The following is a 20,867-nucleotide window of genomic DNA, read 5'->3' on the forward strand; positions in this document are numbered from 1 at the left end:
TCATACAGTTGTATATTCAAGCAAATCAAGGCAAATTTACAGGCCCGAACTACCCACTTTCAAGCCCAATTCAGCTGCACACATATCAAATTGTAAACAAAGATGGCCGCAACACGCACGCAAAGCCCTGAAATCAACTCCAAGCAGCTGTCTGTGAATCAGTCAAGCGTAAAATATCAAAAAACGGCTCAAAAACAAAAATTTGAAAAAAACTTGTTTTTTTCTGAATTTTCACTTTCTCCTTACTGTAATTAATTTTTTTCAAATACTAACATATCATTTTTTTCAAATAAATTGAAGCCAATATGCATAAGCTTTCCAACGCACCCCAGTTGGAAAAAAAATTCGCACTAATACGATTTTTGTCGCTGTTAACAACGAGGCATGTCTCCATGCGCATTTATGCGCCCGTGGCAGTTAAAGGGTTAAGAAAATCAATAAAGATTATCACTTTGAAAGCTAAAATAGCAATGTTTGGTGGTTTTCTGAGGTCTGATGCGAGCCGCATGTGGCCCCGAAAACCGAGTTTGAGAACCACTGGTCTTAAGTCTTAACCACGGATTCTCAAGCTTTTTAGTGCGATCCCGTTCAGAACTTTCAAAGTCAATAAACGCCCGACGCTCACATTGCAATAGTGCAGGGGTGCACACGCTGCGGCCGTGAACATGTGTAATTAAACATATTGATTGGCGACCGTGACGTAAAAGCATTACCAGCCCAGTAGCCACATGCGTCAAACTTTTGGTACGCCTATTGTGTGCGAACATGTACCGTAAGCGCCACAATATAGATTATGACGTCATAAACAGACTAACTTTTACACTGCTTAGCTCAATCTTTGGATCAAGCAATTTTAAACAAGCATGTAATTGGTGGCCGTTGGTTAAATGTATACATAATGCACAAAGAAAACTTATCACTAATATATAATAACACCTATTCATATCAACAGAGCGAACCTGTCAATCCAAAGCCATATTTAGCAACGTCAGCCAAATAACAGATAAAAGTGGGCCTACAAAATAAATAGGCCAACCATGGCCATACCTGTAATCAGACGTAGCCTAGGCTTATATATAATATTTATGTTTTTATTTCTCAGTCACAGAAGGCTAACCTACTGCAGAGGTCGGCAAACCCAGGCACGCGAGGAAATTTTTCATGGCACGACACACGATCTCAGTGTTTATATTGAAGTATTAATTTAAACTGTAGCCTAACATTGCTTGTTGTTTTTGATCATGCTATACAGTCTAAAATTCGTTCTGCATGCGCGAAACATTGCCGATTGCTTACTTTTGAGATCAGCTGGTAGAAACTCCATCACTTACAAAATTGTTTGGGCGCGACGTTATTACTACATGAAAATATAACAAAGCTCATGAAAATATAACAAAGACCTTTTTGTGACCGCTTATATGTACCGTTTCGACCTTTCTGGGTGACCCAGCCCCTGATTTGTGAGTCTCTGTTCTAGACCAGTGCTCCGCAACCGGTGTGCCGCACTGCCGCAGGACGATGCTGGGTGTGCCGCCGCAAAACCGTAACTTTTTGTTTTAATTTTTTTGTGTGTATTTTAGCATTATAGAAAATGATACAGTTCACAACACCAAACTAAAGCTACATCACTTACTACACATTCGTGTTTATTACGTCATAATATACTTTACAATGGCTTAATGCAGGGATCTCAAAACACCCGGCCCGGTGTGGACCCAAGAGGGTTTTTGTGCTACCCGCGAACCAACTTAGGTGTTTACCGCAGGTGGAATACCCTGTCAGACCACTGATTTTAAGAAACAATCATTCTTTATTAGTAATGGCTAGAAATGAAAATAGTTCCCCCTGTTGCAAATCAGAAATTCCAATTGTTGCGTCAAATTTTGCAATTGTTTCGGCATTGTATGCCATTGTTTTCATACATAGTACTTTATTGCACTTGGTGTTTTTACTTTGCTACACTAGGCCTACCATATTTCCATCCCCAAAAAGGCGGACACGTTGTTAAAAAGAACATGAAAAAATACTCCCAAAAATAAAAGCTTTAGAAATTAGATGGTATTGAATTATAGTGTGGATAAAGTTTAACGTTTATGACATAAAATAAGCGTGTATTTAAAAAAAATGTAAAATCCACGTGGATTCTTTCACAAAATAAGCCGAAGATGTATATTTGGCTGTTTTCAAAGGCATAATTGTCACATATAAATTTGGTAAATCAGAAATTCTTTAAAAAGGAGGACATTTAGGCACTTTTTCTTGTCCTCGGAGGACAACTTGGTTTTTGTTAAAAAGGAGGTCATGTCCTCCAAAAAGAGGACGTATGCCTAGCAGCTACACCGTATATCTGTTTATTGCGTTACAAATGTTTTATGTAAATTATATGGCATAAACGCACAACATTTTCAAGGACATAATATTTTTTGTTCATGTTACTTTAAAAAAAAAGTTCCAATAGTACGGCCCTTTAACATAAAAATACGGCCCTTTACCGTAAAATAAATGTTTTTGGCCCTCAAAGAAGTTTAAGTCTTTTAAGACCCCTGGCTTAATGCTTTTTTTAGGCTTTCAAAAATTCAAATCGCATTTTTTGGTTCGGGTGTGCCGCCGAACATTTAAAGCTTCTATGGTGTGACGTGCGTGAAAAAAGGTTGCGGAGCACTGTTCTAGACAATCGTCTAATTTTTTTTTCGAGGTATCCCTGTGTTCAAATTGTCATTTGGGTTGAAAAGCGCGGATTTAAATAATTTAGGTATCCGGCAAGACTTTGGCTAAATGCGAAACCTATAGCTGCAACCTGCATATGACGGTAACAAGCTTTTAAAACGACACAAACGTTGGGAAGCACTATAGTTAGTTGTTAGCCGACGCTGAAGGTCCATTTATGACAAAATTCGCCTGTGCACTGTTTCACTTGAAGTAAACAAATGATGTCAGAACGAATGCTCAGTTGTCGATGCGTACCCGCAGCGCGTCATTTTCCGCTTGCCAGCAACAGTAACACGAGTTGGGCGGAAGCAGATATACGTAGCCTATGTGTCGTTCAGTCATATAGCGTTGGTCGAGCAAATCTTACCGCAGGAAAAAAGACTTAAACTCACTGGGTGTTAGGCTGTATGGAATCGAAATGGTTGCTTACGTTCTAAATCTGTGACCGTTGAGAACAAAAAGTCATAAATTGTTTAATTGCAGTGGTGTTGTTTTAAAAGCAGGTTGCACCAAGCGGGTATGATTGGTTTGTTCTGCATCGTTTCTGCTTTGGCACTTCGACAGAAAGGTTTTGCCGCTGCTGGCAATTCTTCAACTTCAAATTGCATACAAGCATGCAATTTTAGCTTAAATGATGTTGGGAGAAATGATTCGAGTAAACTGACAATTAAATACGATGTGCTTTCGTTTCTTTGTTACGACTGTGAACCAAGCGGAAGAAAAATACTAATGCGGGTCGAACGAAATAAAAAACTTGGTGAGGATCTTTCGAAAATCTGCGAAATCAGCAACTGTAATGGAGCATTGTCTACTAATTTAACCTGCACTCCTGCACATTTTTTGAAACAGGAGCAGTTTATCACCAAAAAATGTAAAGGTAAGTTTTATTTTGTTACCAAATGCCCTTTTCCGCTGGAGGGCTTACTATGTTTTCAACATTAGGACTGAAGTTGGGGAGAAAATTTACTTTCGACGTCGAGCACCGTGAAGAAGTTTTGTACACCAATCAGGTAAAGCTTACAATTTAAAAGTTACGCTGCTGATACGCGCGCGACACGATGCAATGAATGAAACATACCGTCACTTCCGGGCTAATGTGTCAATTGTTACCAAAATGCATGTACTTTTCCTGCCGTTTTGAACTGAACATGGAAATTTAATCACCTATATGAAGTTTGAAAAATATGAAAACCGGGCGTTTATTTTTGCCCTCGTGTCAAATCTGGGAAACAGATAATGTAAACTTTAAACTAGGTTTCAATGAAACAACCGCATTGTTAGGTTTTTTCAGTGCTGTTAGTGCTATATGACCAGTGTTGCCAGGTTGCGCTTTTGTCGCCGAATTGGGCTACTTTTGACATCGAGTTGCGGGCTTTTTTCATGAGTTGCGGGTTGCGCCTTTTTGGGCGGGTTTGTGAACGACATTTCTACTGTATGACGAGTAATGATTGCATTATTATTGTGACTTTAAAACCGTTGTAAGTTCAATTTTGACAAAAGAACTAATGAAACTGCTCAGGGCGTCGGAGATTTACATCCAGCTGAGCAAAAGAATGCTTTCAGTCCACGCAACGTTCATTTTTCAAAGAATGAAATTTAATAAACGCGTTCGTTGTTACCACGTAATGAGAATTGTCTCTTGGCAAAAGTCATTGTTTTAAGGGTCATCTTACTTTGTTATTAATGAGAAACATATTTGTTTTAAAGTAGAGATTACAAAATTAAAAAAAAATCAGCATAAAAAGTGGGTAAACAAAGTGTTTAATACAGTGTTACCGGAAACAGCTCAAATTCAATTTTAAAATGCACAAAAATTGAATCTGAAACGAATAAACCTGAATAATTGTAACACAAATAGGTGAAAGTAGTAAAAATCATTTGTATTTCAGGTGTTTGTAAAATTGGGCACCTTTTGACGGGTAAAGTTGCGCCTTTCCACAATTTGACCTGGCAACACTGCATATAACTTACCTCTAGTTATTCTTACGTTGGTGGAACCAGTTAAGTTGGGTGGGATCTAAAAGTTAACCACCCGTGTTAGGGAAAGGGGTTTCAACAAGACAGTGTTTTGTATGTTTAAAAAAAATTTACTACATCTTTGGTGCTTTTTGAATCCCTAAAATATGTTTTATGACTGTAACTGTCTGTACTGAGACAGCGTAAGGAGTACAAAAAAAGATATTAAATTTATTTAACCCTTTGAGGGACACACTTTTTTGTGCACTGCTTTTTTTAGTTCAGTCAACAAATCTTAGTTAAAATGGGTCAAAAAAAGTATTCCCCCAAAAATTTTTTTGTAATTTCTTAGTTTGTTTATTTTAGAGCATGGTACATATATGTACCAGCAACCATCTGGAGGAATTTTTTTTTGAAAATTTTTTTTTGAAAACTTTGGTGCAAATCCATTTTTATAGTAAAAAATGTACTCAAGGATCATTGTACGTAAACTCTGTTTACTAAAAATACTTGTATTCCATGTATTTGATTAGTAAATACAAAACAACAAACAAAACCTAGTCAACAGCATACAAAAATGCCAGAAAACTTGTAAATATAGAATAATGGTGCAGGTATTTTAACAATAGTTGTTGTCATAACCGGTGTAAGATTTCAGTTCAGTAAACTTAGCTTCACAAAAATATAAAGATGAAAAGGAAATGCTAGTTTTGTACGAAGAAATCATAGATAGGAAATGGTAACAGGTCACAAAAAATTAAAATACAACAAAATCAAGCACAGAAACTTATTTTTCATGATAAAGTTTGAAGCATTTCCTATCCTTTGCACAACAAAGATATGTGCCACACTGGACATACTTGTTGTTGGTTCTGTTCTGAATCTTTTGACATGTGCAAAGCTTACACCTTTGTATATGGTTGATCTTTTCAATTGTATTGACTTTGCTAGATCTTTTCTTGCAAATACTAGAATTGTGGCCCTTGAAATTTGATCACATGTTCATCAACAGAAGAAAATAGGACTGATAGAAATGATGAATTAAAATGCTGTAGTACTGGCCTAATTTTAAAAGCCCTATCATACATTGGATCATTTCTCGGTTTCATATTTTCATTGTTGTTGAAGTTCAACTTGCTACAGATCTCTTCTAATCACTAGGACTTTGCTTTTTTGCTACCGTACAATCATGTATTGAACTGGCAGCAACAATTTAGAATCTGTTAGTAGAACCTTAACATCTTCTGCATCTAAACCAAGGTCATCTTCAGTGTCGCTAGCATCAGCAAACAAAATTTCCGCCACAATGCTATATGTCAGTGGAAAAATTAACTTTTTGTTCCTGTCACTTTTGTTCTGAAATGTCTTAAAATAAAAATAAAAAATACTAAAAACCTTAAATGTGCTGTTTTGTAGTTCTAATTGGACATAAAAAACAAACAACGGCATTTTTCAACAAAACTGAAAATTTTCGACTTTTTTCCCCAAATGGACAGTGGTACATATATGTACCATAACATGTATGTCCAAAATTTTTCCATTTTTACTTGGGTTTTATTTTTTAAAACTAGTAATTATTGATAACCAACACATAAACAATAAAAAACGTTATCAGTCACTTGTTTTTATGTTTTTGTATACTTACCAGTAAGTGAAACAACTATGCCCTTGAGAATGACCGAAAACTGGCTACTTTAAGGCACAAAAACAGCTGATCTGAAGGTGGCAAGTGCAAAAAAATCATCGAAATATAAACATTAAACCCAAATTGAGAGGTTGTGTGAAAATTATATCGATCGAACAACAAATTAATTTTCTACGACGCTTCAAAGTTGTGGTACATATATGTACCAGTAACCCTCAAAGGGTTAAACAGAGGCCATTTTAGAATAGAAATTTACCCACAATCTGCTGCCAGAAATGGAGTAAATTTAAGGGAAAATTTTAAATTTAATTGCTCATGTGCTTACTGTTCGGATTCAGAACAATGAGGACTATGTGTGTTGTGATAATAATATAAATCATCCAAGTGATGCCACTTTTGTAAAGTGCTATGATATCACTGCAGTTGTGCTAAAATATTGTGAGTACCCAGTTAAACATTGCTGTTGTAATGTAAGTACACCAAAAAACTGCAAATGTCATTTTGTATGGAAGAATTGGTATCTAATATACTTACACATAAAAATCATATTCCATGTACTTTTTTTCAGGTTCCACTTATAATTGGTTTTGCAATAGGTGGAATAATGTTGGCAGTGGTTGTTGGGGGAATTTTTGTGGGGCGATCACAAACTAGCAGAACAGCTGCATCAGATGAAGTAAGCATAATTTTTTTCTAGGTTGGTGTCAGCAAATTTTGTAACTTACGTTTACAGCGCAGCAGTAACTTTAGCAGTGCCCTAATGCCATAAATGCAACTTTGAAATTACACTTAGAATTAGTAATTTCTTGTCATTGTGCTTTAAATTCTGTCACCATGTTGATAATCATAATCCTGGTTTAAAAGTTGTGAAATATATTGTTGGACAGTTTTGCAGAGGGTTTTCTATGTTACAACTGTGCAAAGATGTTCTTATGTTTTTTAAAATAAATTCCTACAGCATTTATGTGGATAACTGAATTAATTTCAGTTGTTTAATTGTTGCAACACAGCAATTTGATGCACCCTGAACGTGCAATTTACAATTGATTGGACTTTCTTTGACATTAATCAGTGTGTGGGCCACAATCATTTATTTTACACATTTTCAGGTTATGACAACACCTGTTTCTATGTCATACTCTGATTGGATTTCCAATCACACAACTGGGCAAAGAGGATCGAAAACAAGTAATATGCACATACATGAATCTCCATTCCATTTGCAAGAGCATGATGAGAACAGTGTTCCAGTTTATAATATTGTTTATGATGAAAACATATCATCGTCTCATGAACATGCAATTGATACAGCAACACCTATTGTTATTGAGGTATTTCATGACATCTTTTGCCATTACTAGAAATACCATGATTTTTCCATTTAATTTACCAAGGTTGATGATGAAGGAAGTCAAAAGTATGCTCAATGTTCGGCAACAACATCATTGGATGCTTTTCAGTTAAACCCGCAATTGGATGAACGAAACAAGTTAGCAAAAGGGCAAAAAAGTTTTTACACAGAAGCAAGTGGACTAGAAAATCAACTTTCCTCAACTAAAAATTTGCCAGATGTGCTATCAAAATCAACTGTTTTATGTTCCAACATGACAAAACATGTTGATTCTTGCAGTAGTTCTTGGAGCGATGAAAGTGAACAAGAACAAGGTGTGCAGTTTTCACCACCCACAATAATAAGCAATGAAAATGATTTGCCTGTGGACAATCACATAGATAGCAAACCTAATGTGAAATGTGTTTTTGTTGATGTTCATAATAACTCGACTAATAATAATGTAAAGTATACCTATAAAGACCAAAAAAGTTAGCTCTTACTCAGAATATTATGTGTTGGTAAGTTTTGCAATTCAGCTAAAATTAAATTAAGTATGAATTGTCTGAATAAACTATTTAAAAAATACCATAACTTTTAAAGAGCCCCGGCACCGGAAAATTATTTTCTAATATGTTATTTATTGTATTTTTATAAACACGATTTCAGGTTTAAAATCGAAGGTACTAGTCAGATATTTATGTTTCAAATCTAAAAACACTGACACCTTGCGGATATTTTGTCACTTAGCTCAAACGTCATGTGACGTCACCTAGTACCAACTTGGTTTGGAGCGTGTTTGTAGTCGGTGGTTGTATAACATTTGCCACGCCTTTTACGTCAGTCAGTTTAGGTATTTTGGTGTTTAAATGTTTTCATTTTTACTCTCAAGTGTGCAAAAATGCCTGCAGTGTGTTCTTTGTATGGTTGCAATTCGAGAGGAAATCAAAAGGCCAGCAATATGACACTTTTTCGCTTTCCAAATATAAAGCGATTGCGGTCAGCTTGGATTAAATTTGTTAACATGAAGAGAAAATGGAAGGGACCAACGAAAGTGTTCTTTGTAGCCTACATTTCACAGATGAATGCGTCACAAATAAAATGCAGTATGACAGGAGTATGGCAAAAGTTCTGGTGTTAAAGCCAAATGCCATTCCATGTATTCATGAGAAAGCAAGAAATGCCATTGAGAGCAGCTGCATGAAAAGTAGCCACACAGCGCATGGTATGCTTTAGTAGGTAATTGTTTTCTGACATAATCTTATTTAACATTATAGTCTTTAATATTACCATTATGTTGTACTAATTATGGGTCCCCTTCCCTGAAGGGGACACATATTGTTTTTGTCTATATTTTTTTTTTTTTTCTAACGCGGATTTGTTCCCATGTTTTGGTCAAGAAAGAATGGTTCAAACTTTTTCAAATTTGCACACATTACAGATATTGGTCTAAAGATGGTCCATGTGAATTTTGACCCCGTTTGATCCCTCGGTTCACCCACAGCCCCCCAAAACGTGAAATTTTTAACGCGGATTTGTTCCCACGTTTTGATCAAGAAAGAATGGTTCAAACTTTTTCATATTTGCACACATTATAGATATTGGTCTAAAGATGGTCCATGTGAATTTTGACCTCATTTGATCCCTCAGTTCACCCACAGCCCCCCAAAACGTGAATTTTTTAACGCAGATTTGTTCCCACGTTTTGGTCAAGAAAGAATGGCTCAAACTTTCTCAAATTTACTCTTATTATAGATATTGGTCAAACGATGGTCCATGTGAATTTTGACCCCGTTTGACCCCTCGGTTCACCCACAGCCCCCCAAAACGTGAAATTTTTGAAACGGCTATACTTGCTAAAGCAGATGTTTCTGGAGTTTCATACTTTTTGATTGGTACATTGCAGCGTATTTTAAACTATTTTGTAACTTGAAGTTGTATATATCCATTTTCACCCCTTTACCCCCAAATATTTGTTTGTTTGTTCACATGTTATTGAGGCCAGAAATACAAGACTTAACCTGCTGAAATTTTTAACAGCTGTGGATAGGGTGCTCCTTGTTGGCTGGTAAAAATTTCAGTGCAATCGGCTCAGTAATAGTAAAAATATGTTTTTACATGCTGTCTTCTGTCATATTTGTGCTCGCTCAGTGCACAGCTGACGCAATGGGAGTGATTGACGATAGTGGCACATGGAAAAATGCCTCTGCTTCACGCATGAACGCAGTCGTCACTTGACCATTTTCTCTCTGGTTGGAATTGAGATGATACGGTGTTAGTGATATTGCGCTGTAAACGTTAACGCTGCGGGGTCACGGCAGGGACAGGCGATGCGTATGACGTCATGACCGTATTTGCCTGTCGCTCAGTGCACAGCTGACACAATGGGAGTGATTGACCATAGTGGCGCATAGAAAAAAATGCCTCTGCTTCACGCATGAACGCAGTCGTTACGTGACCATTTTCTCAGTCAGATAGAAGTATCAACTCTCAAGGGAGTAATTCACTTGTTTACGATTAAGGCGGGTGAATGCAGCGGGAGTGCTCAGCTTGACGTCCGGACCGACGTTTTATGAGGCAGTCGTGTCGGTGATTAGAAATCAGCTGTTTTTGCGCAGCTATGCTATGTCGTTTTATTAAGTTATCAAGCACATTTTAAGTTTTGGAAAATTGTGTTTAAAAACTGACCTTGAACGACAATATCAAGGTCAAAGCATGAGAATAAATTGAAGTATTTCCTGTTATTTTTTCCTATTTACTGTTTTTTTGTAATTATATGACAATAATGATGCAAAAACAATACGGACAAAACTTTTTGGGTTAAGGCTAAAGTTGGTTAAGCTTGTCCTTAAAAATCTAAAAATAACCAGGATGTTTGTTTACCATAAATCCGCACAAACGCGCATATGGGGACCCATTCGTTTTTGCTTGCAAAAACAATCATATATGTAGATCAAATGATGTGTATAGTAAATTGGTAAATATCTAACAGTGATTGTGCCCTATTTTTACTGTTACCAAATCGCATAGGCATATGTGTGGGGACCCATTAGATTATGCTTGCAGAAACAATTAGGTTATAAAGTGCCAGGAAAAAGATAGGGACCCCATGAAATGTAGGTGCCAAATATATATCCATTATAAATATAGTAAATGGAATATGTGATACATCGTTAAATATGATGTAGTATATATAACCCAGCAATATATAGGAAAACCGCTATTCTAGTTTAGTTTATTGTCATACCATTTACTTGGTGATAACAAAAAAAATGTGGTTAAAAAAAGTGTGATAATATCAATACATTTTCATGTAGGGAACTACCCAATCTAAGCTATGAACTAAAATACATCGTGTGTAAAAGAAAACTTCTTCACCTCTTAAATGGTGTACCAGAAGTAAATTAACTCCAGATTTCCCTGGACACTCAGCTAAATTTGGTACATACACAATGATGGATCTTTGCAACAATAAAATTGTTGCTATTAACCTTGTTCAGGTATTCAGATGGTAATTTCATAATATTTTCTAGAGAATGAAGTGGCAAACAGCAATGATATGGAAAAAGAAGGATTCTTGGGATGCATTAAAAACATCACAAGCAAAGGATTGTTTATTAAAGCCTTTGTGACTGACAGGCATCCACAAATCATTAAATACATTAGTGAAGAATTGTCAGATCAAAACATTATTTTGATGTTTGGCATGTAGCTACAAGTATATATGTTAGAAATAAAAGATGAGCATACACCAGTATATTTGTTTTTATGGTTTTAAATTTAGGAATCCAAAAGAAACTGAGAGCACTTTCTAACAAGGCATGTTGCAAAGAGTTGGGACCTTGGGTAAAAAGCTTATGCAACCACAAGTATTGTTGTGCAGCAAAGTCACAAGGGAATTCACAACTTATAGTTGACAAGTGGCTGTCAGTCTGGCAACGTAACTCTAAAGTCTTCCCCAGCACCATTCAACAAATTTTCTGTAGGCAGTATATCTGTAAAGCCTGAATACATAGAGGTTGCTGGTGGCATATTGCATGTTAGTAGTTAGTACAGTAAAACTTACTCGTGACGGGTGTTACCCTCATCATGATTTCCGAATTGACGTTTAAATCGATAACATGCTGCTTCTAATACATACATGTTGAGACATATATTCAAATCCAGGATGTGCATTTATACAAAGCAGATTCGACTTAGAATATTCGTTGAACTTGGCTAACTGCTGTTGCACTTACTAATTTCATGGCAGCAAACGCATGATTTTCTCTCCTCCATTATCACACAGTTAGTACATAAACACCTACAATAATTCTGTTGCGTGGAAAATACCCTTTGTCAACAACAAAACACCTACCTTTTTAAGCAAACAGTTGTTATTTATTGCTTAACTGTCAACTAAGTATCTACGTTAATTTTATCAGTTGTAAACAATAAACAAATGTACACATCAAAGGTAAAACAACAGCTGACGTGCGCCATTGTTAGAAGGTGGTACGAGGTGACGTAACAATCGCTGTTTCATATCAAACCAAGGTGTCGCTCGAGAGCTCAATGTTTGATTGAATATCTCGAAAACGACAAATCATAGGACAAAAAAAATAGTGATTCGGAATCCTTGAATTATGGCAATTCTAAATATCTAAAATGTAGAAAAAGTCACATCGCCGCTGCCGGAGCCCTTTAAAATGACTAAGTTTGATTAAATGCATTGAAAATGCAGAATTGAAGAGCTTTCGCTTTTTTTGCTCTACTATTTTGAAAAATGTTGACAGTAATTTGGGACTTAAATGTAAATTTGGCCCAATATAATGCAAGTATGGAGAATATATTAACTTCTCAAACCAAGTCATAGTGTTTGTTCAAATGTGCAAAGCCAAAAAAATATTGTTTTTGTTCGTTTTTTTCTTTCCAACGCTGATTTGTTCCAGACCCAGTCAAGTTTGCACCTAATCAACCCGTGTTGGAGAAAGAGGGTGGGTTTCGACAGAAAAATAAACGCTGCCAGATAGTTTTAAGCGCTGGAAGAAAGGGTGTAGAACATACATCGTGATGCTACATATCATTCAGTGGCACTAAACATTTTATAAAACTTGAAAATTATCGTAGTACGCGTTATTTATGGTAAAGGAACATTACCTCAACACCCAAGCGAGTACGCTATTGCAAAATTAGCGACAAACAAACAGGAAATGCGGAAGCAAAACGTTTAGACAAAAAGTTTCCGTATCTGGTCGTGGGCATCGATGGGACATATGGGTCGCAGAACCAGATCCTTGGTGGAGGTGACCTGGTGGAACAAGTAATCTGCTCGAGTACAAGCCAACTAAACACACAGCACATGCGATTTTGTTTGTTGACACACACTCTAAAACACGTGTTCGTGACAAAACTATTTGAAGTGTAGGCTATAAATATATTTATATGCAAAGCTTAGAAGATATTGAACAAGTGAGTTTAACCTTGACAAACAGTATCGCCGAAAATGTGAGTATTGATAGTGGTAAAGACAATGTGAAATATGGGTGCTAGACTGGCACTGTGCAGTCGGTAATTGTGAACTTATGCTAGTTTAACTTAATCTGCAACAGGGACCCAGATTATATCAAAGCGGCCTCCATTAGGATAAAAGTGCATGTTTGTAAATAATAACTGATTTTATAGGCACATAATAAGTGTAGCCTAGGCTACACTGGACAGTCAGACAGACGGAAGTTTTACGATTTACTGGTTTTGCGATTTAGTGCAGAGCGGAAGCCCGGGAGGTTCAGACATGAATAGACGTTTTACTACGCGTTCTTTTCGGTAACTAGAAATTTGCTGTTTTGTGTAGCAATGCTATGTGGTTGTATTTAGGTAAAACGCGCGGTCATTGTCAGCTTGGCCGCCGTACGACGATGGGTCACAGAAGATCAACTTGTAAGTATCGCAAAACAGCAGTTGAGAACCAAGTATTTGGTCACAACGTGGCTTCTCCATTTTTGACAAATAAACTCAAGAAACAATACTTGGGTTATGTATGAAGGCAGAACGTTACTATTGAACGCGCGCTACTGAAAATCGTGGAACTACTAGCCTACTCAACGGTGTGTGTAACGTGGAATGTCCCGTGAACGCGCCCGGTTATATGCGCGGCACGTCACAATAGGGAGATCGAAACGCGCTTACTAAAGGCCCCCAACAAACTGTCCACACAAATAGGTGTTTTGTAGATCTTGTTCGGCAAACAGATCAAATGCGGAGGAGCGAAAAGAGACGACAGAGACGGTTTTTAGTACACGCTTTAGTTTAAATCAGGGGTCTCAAACACGCGGCCCTCCAAGGGTTTTTGTGCGGCCCGCGATGTTCCTTTTAAAAGTTATGTGTTTTACTTTGGCGGAATACCCTGTCAGACCAGAAAATTAACATGATACAATCATTCTCTATTGGTGGAATATGATGATGGAACAAGCCCATTTTTAAATTCAGCAATTGCAATTGTTGCGTCATATTTTATATATTTGTGCGTCATTGTAGGCCATTATTCCCACACAAAGCAATATCGCACAGTTGACTCTTTCACTTTGCTACACTGAAAATCGGTTTGTTAATTATTACGATATTGTTTTTAGTGTAGCTAATGGCATAAATGAACATTTTACTTTTTAATATTGCAATATTTTTGTTCGATATCGCATGGTTACTCGAGTCGCATTAATTACTGTCACACACCTAAACATACAGTGAAACATAAAGCCCTAATGTGGACAGCACAGGAACATAATAACTATCGTTTACACTACAGGATAAAATACGGCTTTCCAATACAACCGACGTAGCAACGTGATCCATGGAAGTCAGTAACGAAAGAACTATCTCAGAAAAGTGGCAGATATTTTTTTACGCCACACAGCGCAAAAGATTGCAACACAAGGTGTTGTGAGGAAAATCGGGAATAAGTAAAATTAGCAAATATACTGGCAACTAAGATGTAACATACCCCCCTACAATGTACGAATCCAAGAAGTGCATTCAAAAACACAACACACAAACATCGGCAGTAACTGTGAACACAAGGAACATGCAATAATAATCGCGCATCGCCGCGTAGCGGCATAACAAGCACAATTTTGCAATGTTGCATCTCAAGGCTCCAGTATGAGTCTAGCGTCCGCTGATACTCGCGTCGCCAAAATTGGTCAACCAAGTATTGCACCAAGGTTGCGATGGTGATAGTCTAGGGCAGTGGTTCCCAACCTCTTTTTTAACGCGACCCAAATACTTACCAAAATTTAGTTTTGTGGTTTCTCGCGACCCATGGACATGCTATTTTAGTTGTATTTTTGTCTGTAAGTTGGGAAAGTTTTTTGAAAATTACTACGCCAGTTTAGCAAATCAATAACGTTACTTATAACGAACAAACGCTGTTGTTTTTTACGACCAAACATTTCCATTTATTCCGAACTTGGAGCTGAATCGAGGCATTATTAGCCAGACAACGCTCTACTGTGAGCTAACACATCACTTTATGACGTCACAAACAGTTTTAACTATTATCACGACAAGTTGTGATGAAGTTATTATTGGGCAACAATTTAAAGCCCTGGGTAATATAAAAGTAACGCTACGAGGCTTCAAAAAGTAGATGCTGTAATTGTCACTAAAACAAGCGACCCAACAGAATGTTCAGGCGACCCAACTTTGGGTCGCGACCCATAGGTTGGGAACCACTGGTCTAGGGCAGGGGTCCGCAAATAGTGGGTCGCGACCCAAATTTGGGTCGCGAGACCTTCCAGTCTGGGCCGCGAAATATTTTAAATTTCCCATGAATATAAGCATCGCATCTATACATTCTACAGCAGGGGTGTCCAACACGTGGCACGCGTGCCAAAAGTGGCACGCAGAGCATTTGAAAATGGCACGCAAGCTTTTGCACATTCAGATGGAAAACATTAGGATTTGTCAGACAATTACATTTTTTCTATTAATTCTTCTTGGCCTTTATTCTAACTTCAGTAAAGATGATCAGTATCAAAGTTACACAAACCCAATAATAAAGTTGGTCGGTTTTTGACAAACCTTAAGCCCCGTTGCAAACTATATTTGTATCTTGTGTCGCATTTACAGAATAAAAGGTTTCTGGAGTATCATAAATAAGTTTACTCGCATTTGACAATATATTATTTTTTCTAACTATTTAAGGGGTTTTACATATTGACGCAATTTTTGGATTGAGTCCATACCGTTATAACGTTTAAGGAATGGCACGCAAGTATATTTTAAAACCTAAATTGGGACGGCGGTGCTTTTGAGTTGGATGCCCCTGTTCTACAGCACGGGTCGGCAACCTTTTTTGCACTGCGGACCGTTTTTGAAAGTAACATTTTATCGCGGACCGGTCTTTAAAAAACCACAAATATTTAGCAATAAAAACGCTTAAACTAGTTTATCATCCCCGGGATACATAGGCAAAATGTTTTATAGCATTTAACCTTAAAAATTGTACGGACCGGTAACGAACTCCTCGCGGACCGGCGGTGCCGACCACTGTTCTACAGTATTAATGAATTTCGGCTTTTTTTAACCTTTTAATCATGATTGCATTGTTACGTATGACTACGTAACTGTGACATACAGTCTATGTGACAATGCAAAAAGTTAGGCGCACCTATGCAAGCATGCGTTTTCTTATTAGCTGTGTTCTCAACACAGAGCCCACAGTTCTCATTTGTTAGAATAAATACGTTAGTTTACCTCCTGTTTTATGTAAAAATAGCAACTGACAATAGCATAATAGCAGTCTTGATATTGATATTTAGTTGATTAGTATTTTCCACAGACTTGATGCTTGGGTCGCGAGAATTTAGAGCAATTTTTTTAGGGTCGCGCCAAAAAGTATTTGCGGACCCCTGGTCTAGGGCAGTGGTCTTCAACCTTTTTTATAGGCGACCCCAATTTAAGGGAAAATGAAATCAGAATTTGCATGCGACCCCATTTTTATCAACACTGAGAAAAATGTTTTAAGTAATGCTGAAACAAGTGCACAAACTATACATAATTACAAAGAAATATGGCGATACAAAAGTATTCCGAAAAAATGGCTGTACAAAAGTATTGCGAAAAAAGTTTTTAAGCCGTTTCATTTAAGACATAAACCCAATTTTCGGAACACAAACTTGTCAAATTGTTCAACATTTAGTTTGCACTGTTAGTGAGATGGTATACACAAGTTTTTGAAGCCGCGGCTTGACTTTGCACAAGCTTAACCGCATGTCATGCTCCACTTCCAATCGATTACAATGTTTCGTTTCTAATACACTCGTGGCAGTAAATCCTGCTTCACACAGCCACATGGTTGAAAGCGGGATTAGAAAAATTTGACATAGTTGGGTACGTTACATAAATAACTATTCACTCGTTCTGGTGTCACCTTAAATATTACAAACTTATAGTGTTGAGTCATAATACACGTTGTCCAAACCCATTGTTACGCGATAAAGGCATTTTGTGTTTTTCACTACCACGATTTAATTGCAACATAAGGTAGCAAGCTGTACCACAAAACAAGACCAAAAGTTGCGATCTAAAAGAACATAATATTAGTTTTATTTTCTGTAATCAATTTTAAAATGCAATAAATTAAAGCGACTTATTGCGACCCCAGAAAAAGTTTAGGCGACCCCACTTGGGGTCGCGACCCATAGGTTGACGACCACTGGTCTAGGGGACAGATTCGGCGCTGCACGTTACAGCGGTAAGTGACTTGCTGTAAGGGGCTTCTCATCCTTCGAATCGAATGTTACCGGAACCAAGGGACGGGAATTCAGGAGTCTATACTTCCACCCTCAGAATCCGCTTTTCCTCACATATGGTCAGCTCCAAACGCAAAGCGTTGAGAATTTTGCGCAAAGGGCATACTCCAAAATACCACCCATGTGGTACAAAAAGACCCGACACCTTGTCGTTAGTGTAGGGCAGTGGTTCTTAACCTTTTTATAACGGCCGAACCCCTCTGATATTTTTCAGCCTTTGGTCGAACCCCAACGTTACAACATAGGTATTTAACCCATTTTGTTTGGTGGGTCTTGATTAGTTTTTGTTCAAATGTAGTGGCAACAGTTACTGTTTGTCATTTTGTTACATTCTGACATAATAGTACAAGCAACTTGTTTCATGATTGTTTTAATTCCGGCAATTTTTTGTATTTACCAAAATGAAGCATTGTATTTTTAGCATCTGAACACAAACATGAAAAAGAAGACGTAATAAGTTTTTGCTGCCAACAAATTTGGTTGTGTTTCTGGTTACGAACAATGCTCTTTGTTACGTTAAAAAAAGAAAATGAAACCTTAGTGCAGGGGTGCACAACCCTTTTGCTAGGACGGCCGCATCGCAGATTCTTATTTCACCAACGGCCGCCTGTTACCTGCTTATTTTTGTTTGAAAATACTTGGTTTATATCATGTATTTACCATCTAATAGCGCCCAAAAAGCCTAGATTAATTTCTAGCTCGGTGCATAGATTTAGCTGCACAGCGAGGAGATCAGTCTTAAGTGTTTATGATGTCATAATCTATATTGTGATGCTTGTGGTACCTGTTTTGTTCGTATTGTTGGCACACAATAGGCGCACAAAAAGTCTGACGCATATGGTTATTAGGCTGGTAATACTGTTTTTAGTACCTCAAAAAACTGTTTAGAGCAGTTTAAGACACCCCTGCCTAAGTTTAACCTTCCAGTGTTTTGATATTTGGCAAATACAAATTGCCGTTTTTAGCGACTATAGACCCTAAAGTTTGACAAAAACGAGTATTTGTATTGTAGTTCAAAAAGACCTTCGTCGAACCCCTGATTCGGCGTTGCCGAACCCCGGTTAAGAACCACTGGTGTAGGGGCTTTCAATCACTAAGATCGAGTCCAACCCGGTACCCAATAGGAAATGTGCCATCCTGGGTACACGTCTCTGAATATCTACGTTATTTGCTATAAGGTTTCACAAGGAAAGGAAACCTGCGCGTTCCTGCTGACAACCTACAGAGTCCAGCAGGTTCGAAAAATAAGCTAGGCTCCTTTAAACTCTGCAACCAGACAAAGATCCTTTCACTTAACATCGAACGAAGTTTATAGCCCAAATGCGAATACCTTGGGAAAATCCTCCGACAACACTACTTCGATATCGCTTTACTCCAAGAAACACACGCTACGGCAACATCACTGGAATCAAAAACCCGAATACCAGGGTGCACACTTATCTCGAAAATCTGCTATGGCAAATATGGGATCTGCACCCATTCCAAACACCCTTCTACTTCAACAAAAATGGATTCAGTCTTAACATCCAACAACATTCGCACAGATCAGTGGTAAAAATCTATGAACTAACGTTTGTTAACTGGTACAAACCACCAAACAACGAATAACCGAATCCTCCTCTTCCACCCCTTCCTCACCCCACAGTTTACATTGGGTACTTTAACAGTCACAACACCCAGTGGGGGTATAATGAAAACGACAAAGCAGGAAAAAAAATAGGACAATGGATAAATGACACAAATCTTTATCTACTGTACGACCCCAAAACCCGGGGTACCTTTCACTCCTGTAAGATAATTAGATGGAACAACATTACTCAACAGATCTATGTCTCGTTTCCAAAAACGATGATTTTGATGCATTGCCAGCAACTACAGAAATTATGCCCACCTTCTCACACAGCCAACATCGGACCATAAAAATCACAGTTGAATTAAAAGTTCCTATCATTACCTCTCTTCCAAAAAACAGATTGAACTTCAAACAAGCTGATTGGGAAAACGTTACTGAAGCTGTGGATCAAACATGCATTCATATTCAAGATGAAAAAGGCACGTTTCCTGCTGTTCAAAACAAAGTGAGGCCTTGGTCAAAGCTTACCAACAAACACATGACAATATACACAGCAGACGTACTATTATCATCGCTAAATAAAAACAGGAGAAACAGATGGATCAACACCGTTAAAAATGTGGAGTTTAAGCATACAAGTCGTAAAGTATGGACGCTTTTACATAAACTGGACCCAAATTCAACATCAATTCAAAAAACTGCAACTCCCATCATGAGTGCAAACGAAATCGCAAAATAAATCAAACAACGAGGACACCATCAATAAAAAACACTTTTGAACGATCTGTAAGAAAAAAATAATAACAACTATACCTCACATACACATAATGTCATCACTAGGGCAATTATTTTTTGACCTAAAAAACGAAAAATTTTGACCTACAAATTGAAAATTTTGACAAATTTTGACCTTAAAAAACTTTTTTTTGACAAAATTTTGACCTATGAAGAATTCAAGTAGTTAAACTACGCATTATCGTTCCAAAAGTTAAAATATGGCTAGGCTAATCTAACTAGAGCGAAAGAATGTGCAAAAGTCTAACAGAAGGGCAAAAATCTGAACATAGACCTAACCTATTCTGAAAAGGGAATGAGCTAATTAAAAATCACTGCCAAAAAACTGCAGCTAAGACACAACGAAAATTATTCAATACATTTGTATAAACGAAAGATACATGAAGTATCTAAAGCAAAACCGAAGCAAGAGCTGCACCTAACCTGCAGCTGCCGTAAAATGACTTGGGACCTATCAAAATTTTGCACGTTTTGAGGTGTGTTGAGCATCACGCCATATCAACCTAATTGTTTTACTCACTTGATGGTTTATGATTCGCAATAATTGGGGCAATGAGCCAATTACAACAGTATAAAGTAAGCTACAAGGTGTAAAATGAATATTCCACTGGTAGTGCAACCTCTACAACACCACGACAATGCAGTTTGTAAACAATTTTAACTTTGTAAAACATTTTGACTTTGTAACCAATTTTGACAATTTTTGACCTATTCTAAAAATTTTGACAAAATTTTGACTTTTTTTGACAAGTCAAAAAATATTTGCCCTAGTCATCACACATACTAATGTCAGAAATAAAAGAGACACTGAAGTAAACTGAAACGAGCAAATCTGCTGGAATAGATAGAATTTACCCTAACATGTTGAAACATCTAGGAAATAAAAGTCTTCAATGGCTCAGGAACGCACTGACAGACATTATTCAAACTGGAAAACTCCTCAAAGATTGGAAAACAGCTAAAGCGATTGCAATCTTAAAACCAGAAAAATACCCAACCCTACCAAGCAGCTACAAGCCAAATTCTCTTTCACAATCTGGGTCTAGAAAACAACGTTGTACAAGTGAA

The 20,867-nt window shown here is 37.3% G+C and overlaps 2 protein-coding genes across 3 annotated transcripts; both read left to right on the forward strand.

Annotated features, from left to right (window-relative positions):
• The first annotated feature begins 3,156 nt into the window (after positions 1-3,156).
• Positions 3,157-8,643, forward strand: LOC145229476 (uncharacterized). The gene is made up of 5 exons (XM_080094815.1): positions 3,157-3,586; positions 3,652-3,719; positions 6,879-6,986; positions 7,420-7,641; positions 7,705-8,643. The coding sequence occupies exons 1-5, from the start codon at positions 3,229-3,231 to the stop codon at positions 8,134-8,136; spliced, it is 1,188 nt and encodes a 395-aa protein (XP_079950941.1). The 5' UTR covers positions 3,157-3,228; the 3' UTR covers positions 8,137-8,643.
• Positions 8,644-8,675: 32 nt separating this feature from the next.
• LOC145229477 (uncharacterized) lies at positions 8,676-11,394 on the forward strand. 2 transcript variants are annotated; one of them, XM_080094816.1, is made up of 2 exons: positions 8,676-8,865; positions 11,174-11,394. In XM_080094816.1, exons 1-2 carry the CDS (start codon positions 8,676-8,678, stop codon positions 11,350-11,352), a joined length of 369 nt encoding a protein of 122 aa, XP_079950942.1. In that variant the 3' UTR covers positions 11,353-11,394. The 2 variants fall into 2 exon arrangements, 1 of the variants encoding a protein (XP_079950942.1); XR_013860455.1 differs by lacking the exon at positions 8,676-8,865 and adding an exon at positions 10,376-11,081.
• The last annotated feature ends 9,473 nt before the right edge of the window (positions 11,395-20,867 follow it).

Source organism: Phallusia mammillata, chromosome 5 (assembly GCF_965637545.1).
Source record: "Phallusia mammillata chromosome 5, kaPhaMamm4.hap1.1, whole genome shotgun sequence".
In the NCBI taxonomy this organism is placed as follows: domain Eukaryota; kingdom Metazoa; phylum Chordata; class Ascidiacea; order Phlebobranchia; family Ascidiidae; genus Phallusia; species Phallusia mammillata.

Coding starts and splice junctions, on each gene's coding strand:
- LOC145229477 (XM_080094816.1), top strand. CDS start 8,676: ATGGAAGGGACCAACGAAAGTGTTCTTTGTAGCCTACATTTCACAGAT. Junction 8,866..11,173: donor AAGTAGCCACACAGCGCATG/GTATGCTTTAGT, acceptor AATATTTTCTAG/AGAATGAAGTGGCAAACAGC.
- LOC145229476 (XM_080094815.1), top strand. CDS start 3,229: ATGATTGGTTTGTTCTGCATCGTTTCTGCTTTGGCACTTCGACAGAAA. Junction 3,587..3,651: donor TATCACCAAAAAATGTAAAG/GTAAGTTTTATT, acceptor TTTCAACATTAG/GACTGAAGTTGGGGAGAAAA. Junction 3,720..6,878: donor AAGTTTTGTACACCAATCAG/GTAAAGCTTACA, acceptor ACTTTTTTTCAG/GTTCCACTTATAATTGGTTT.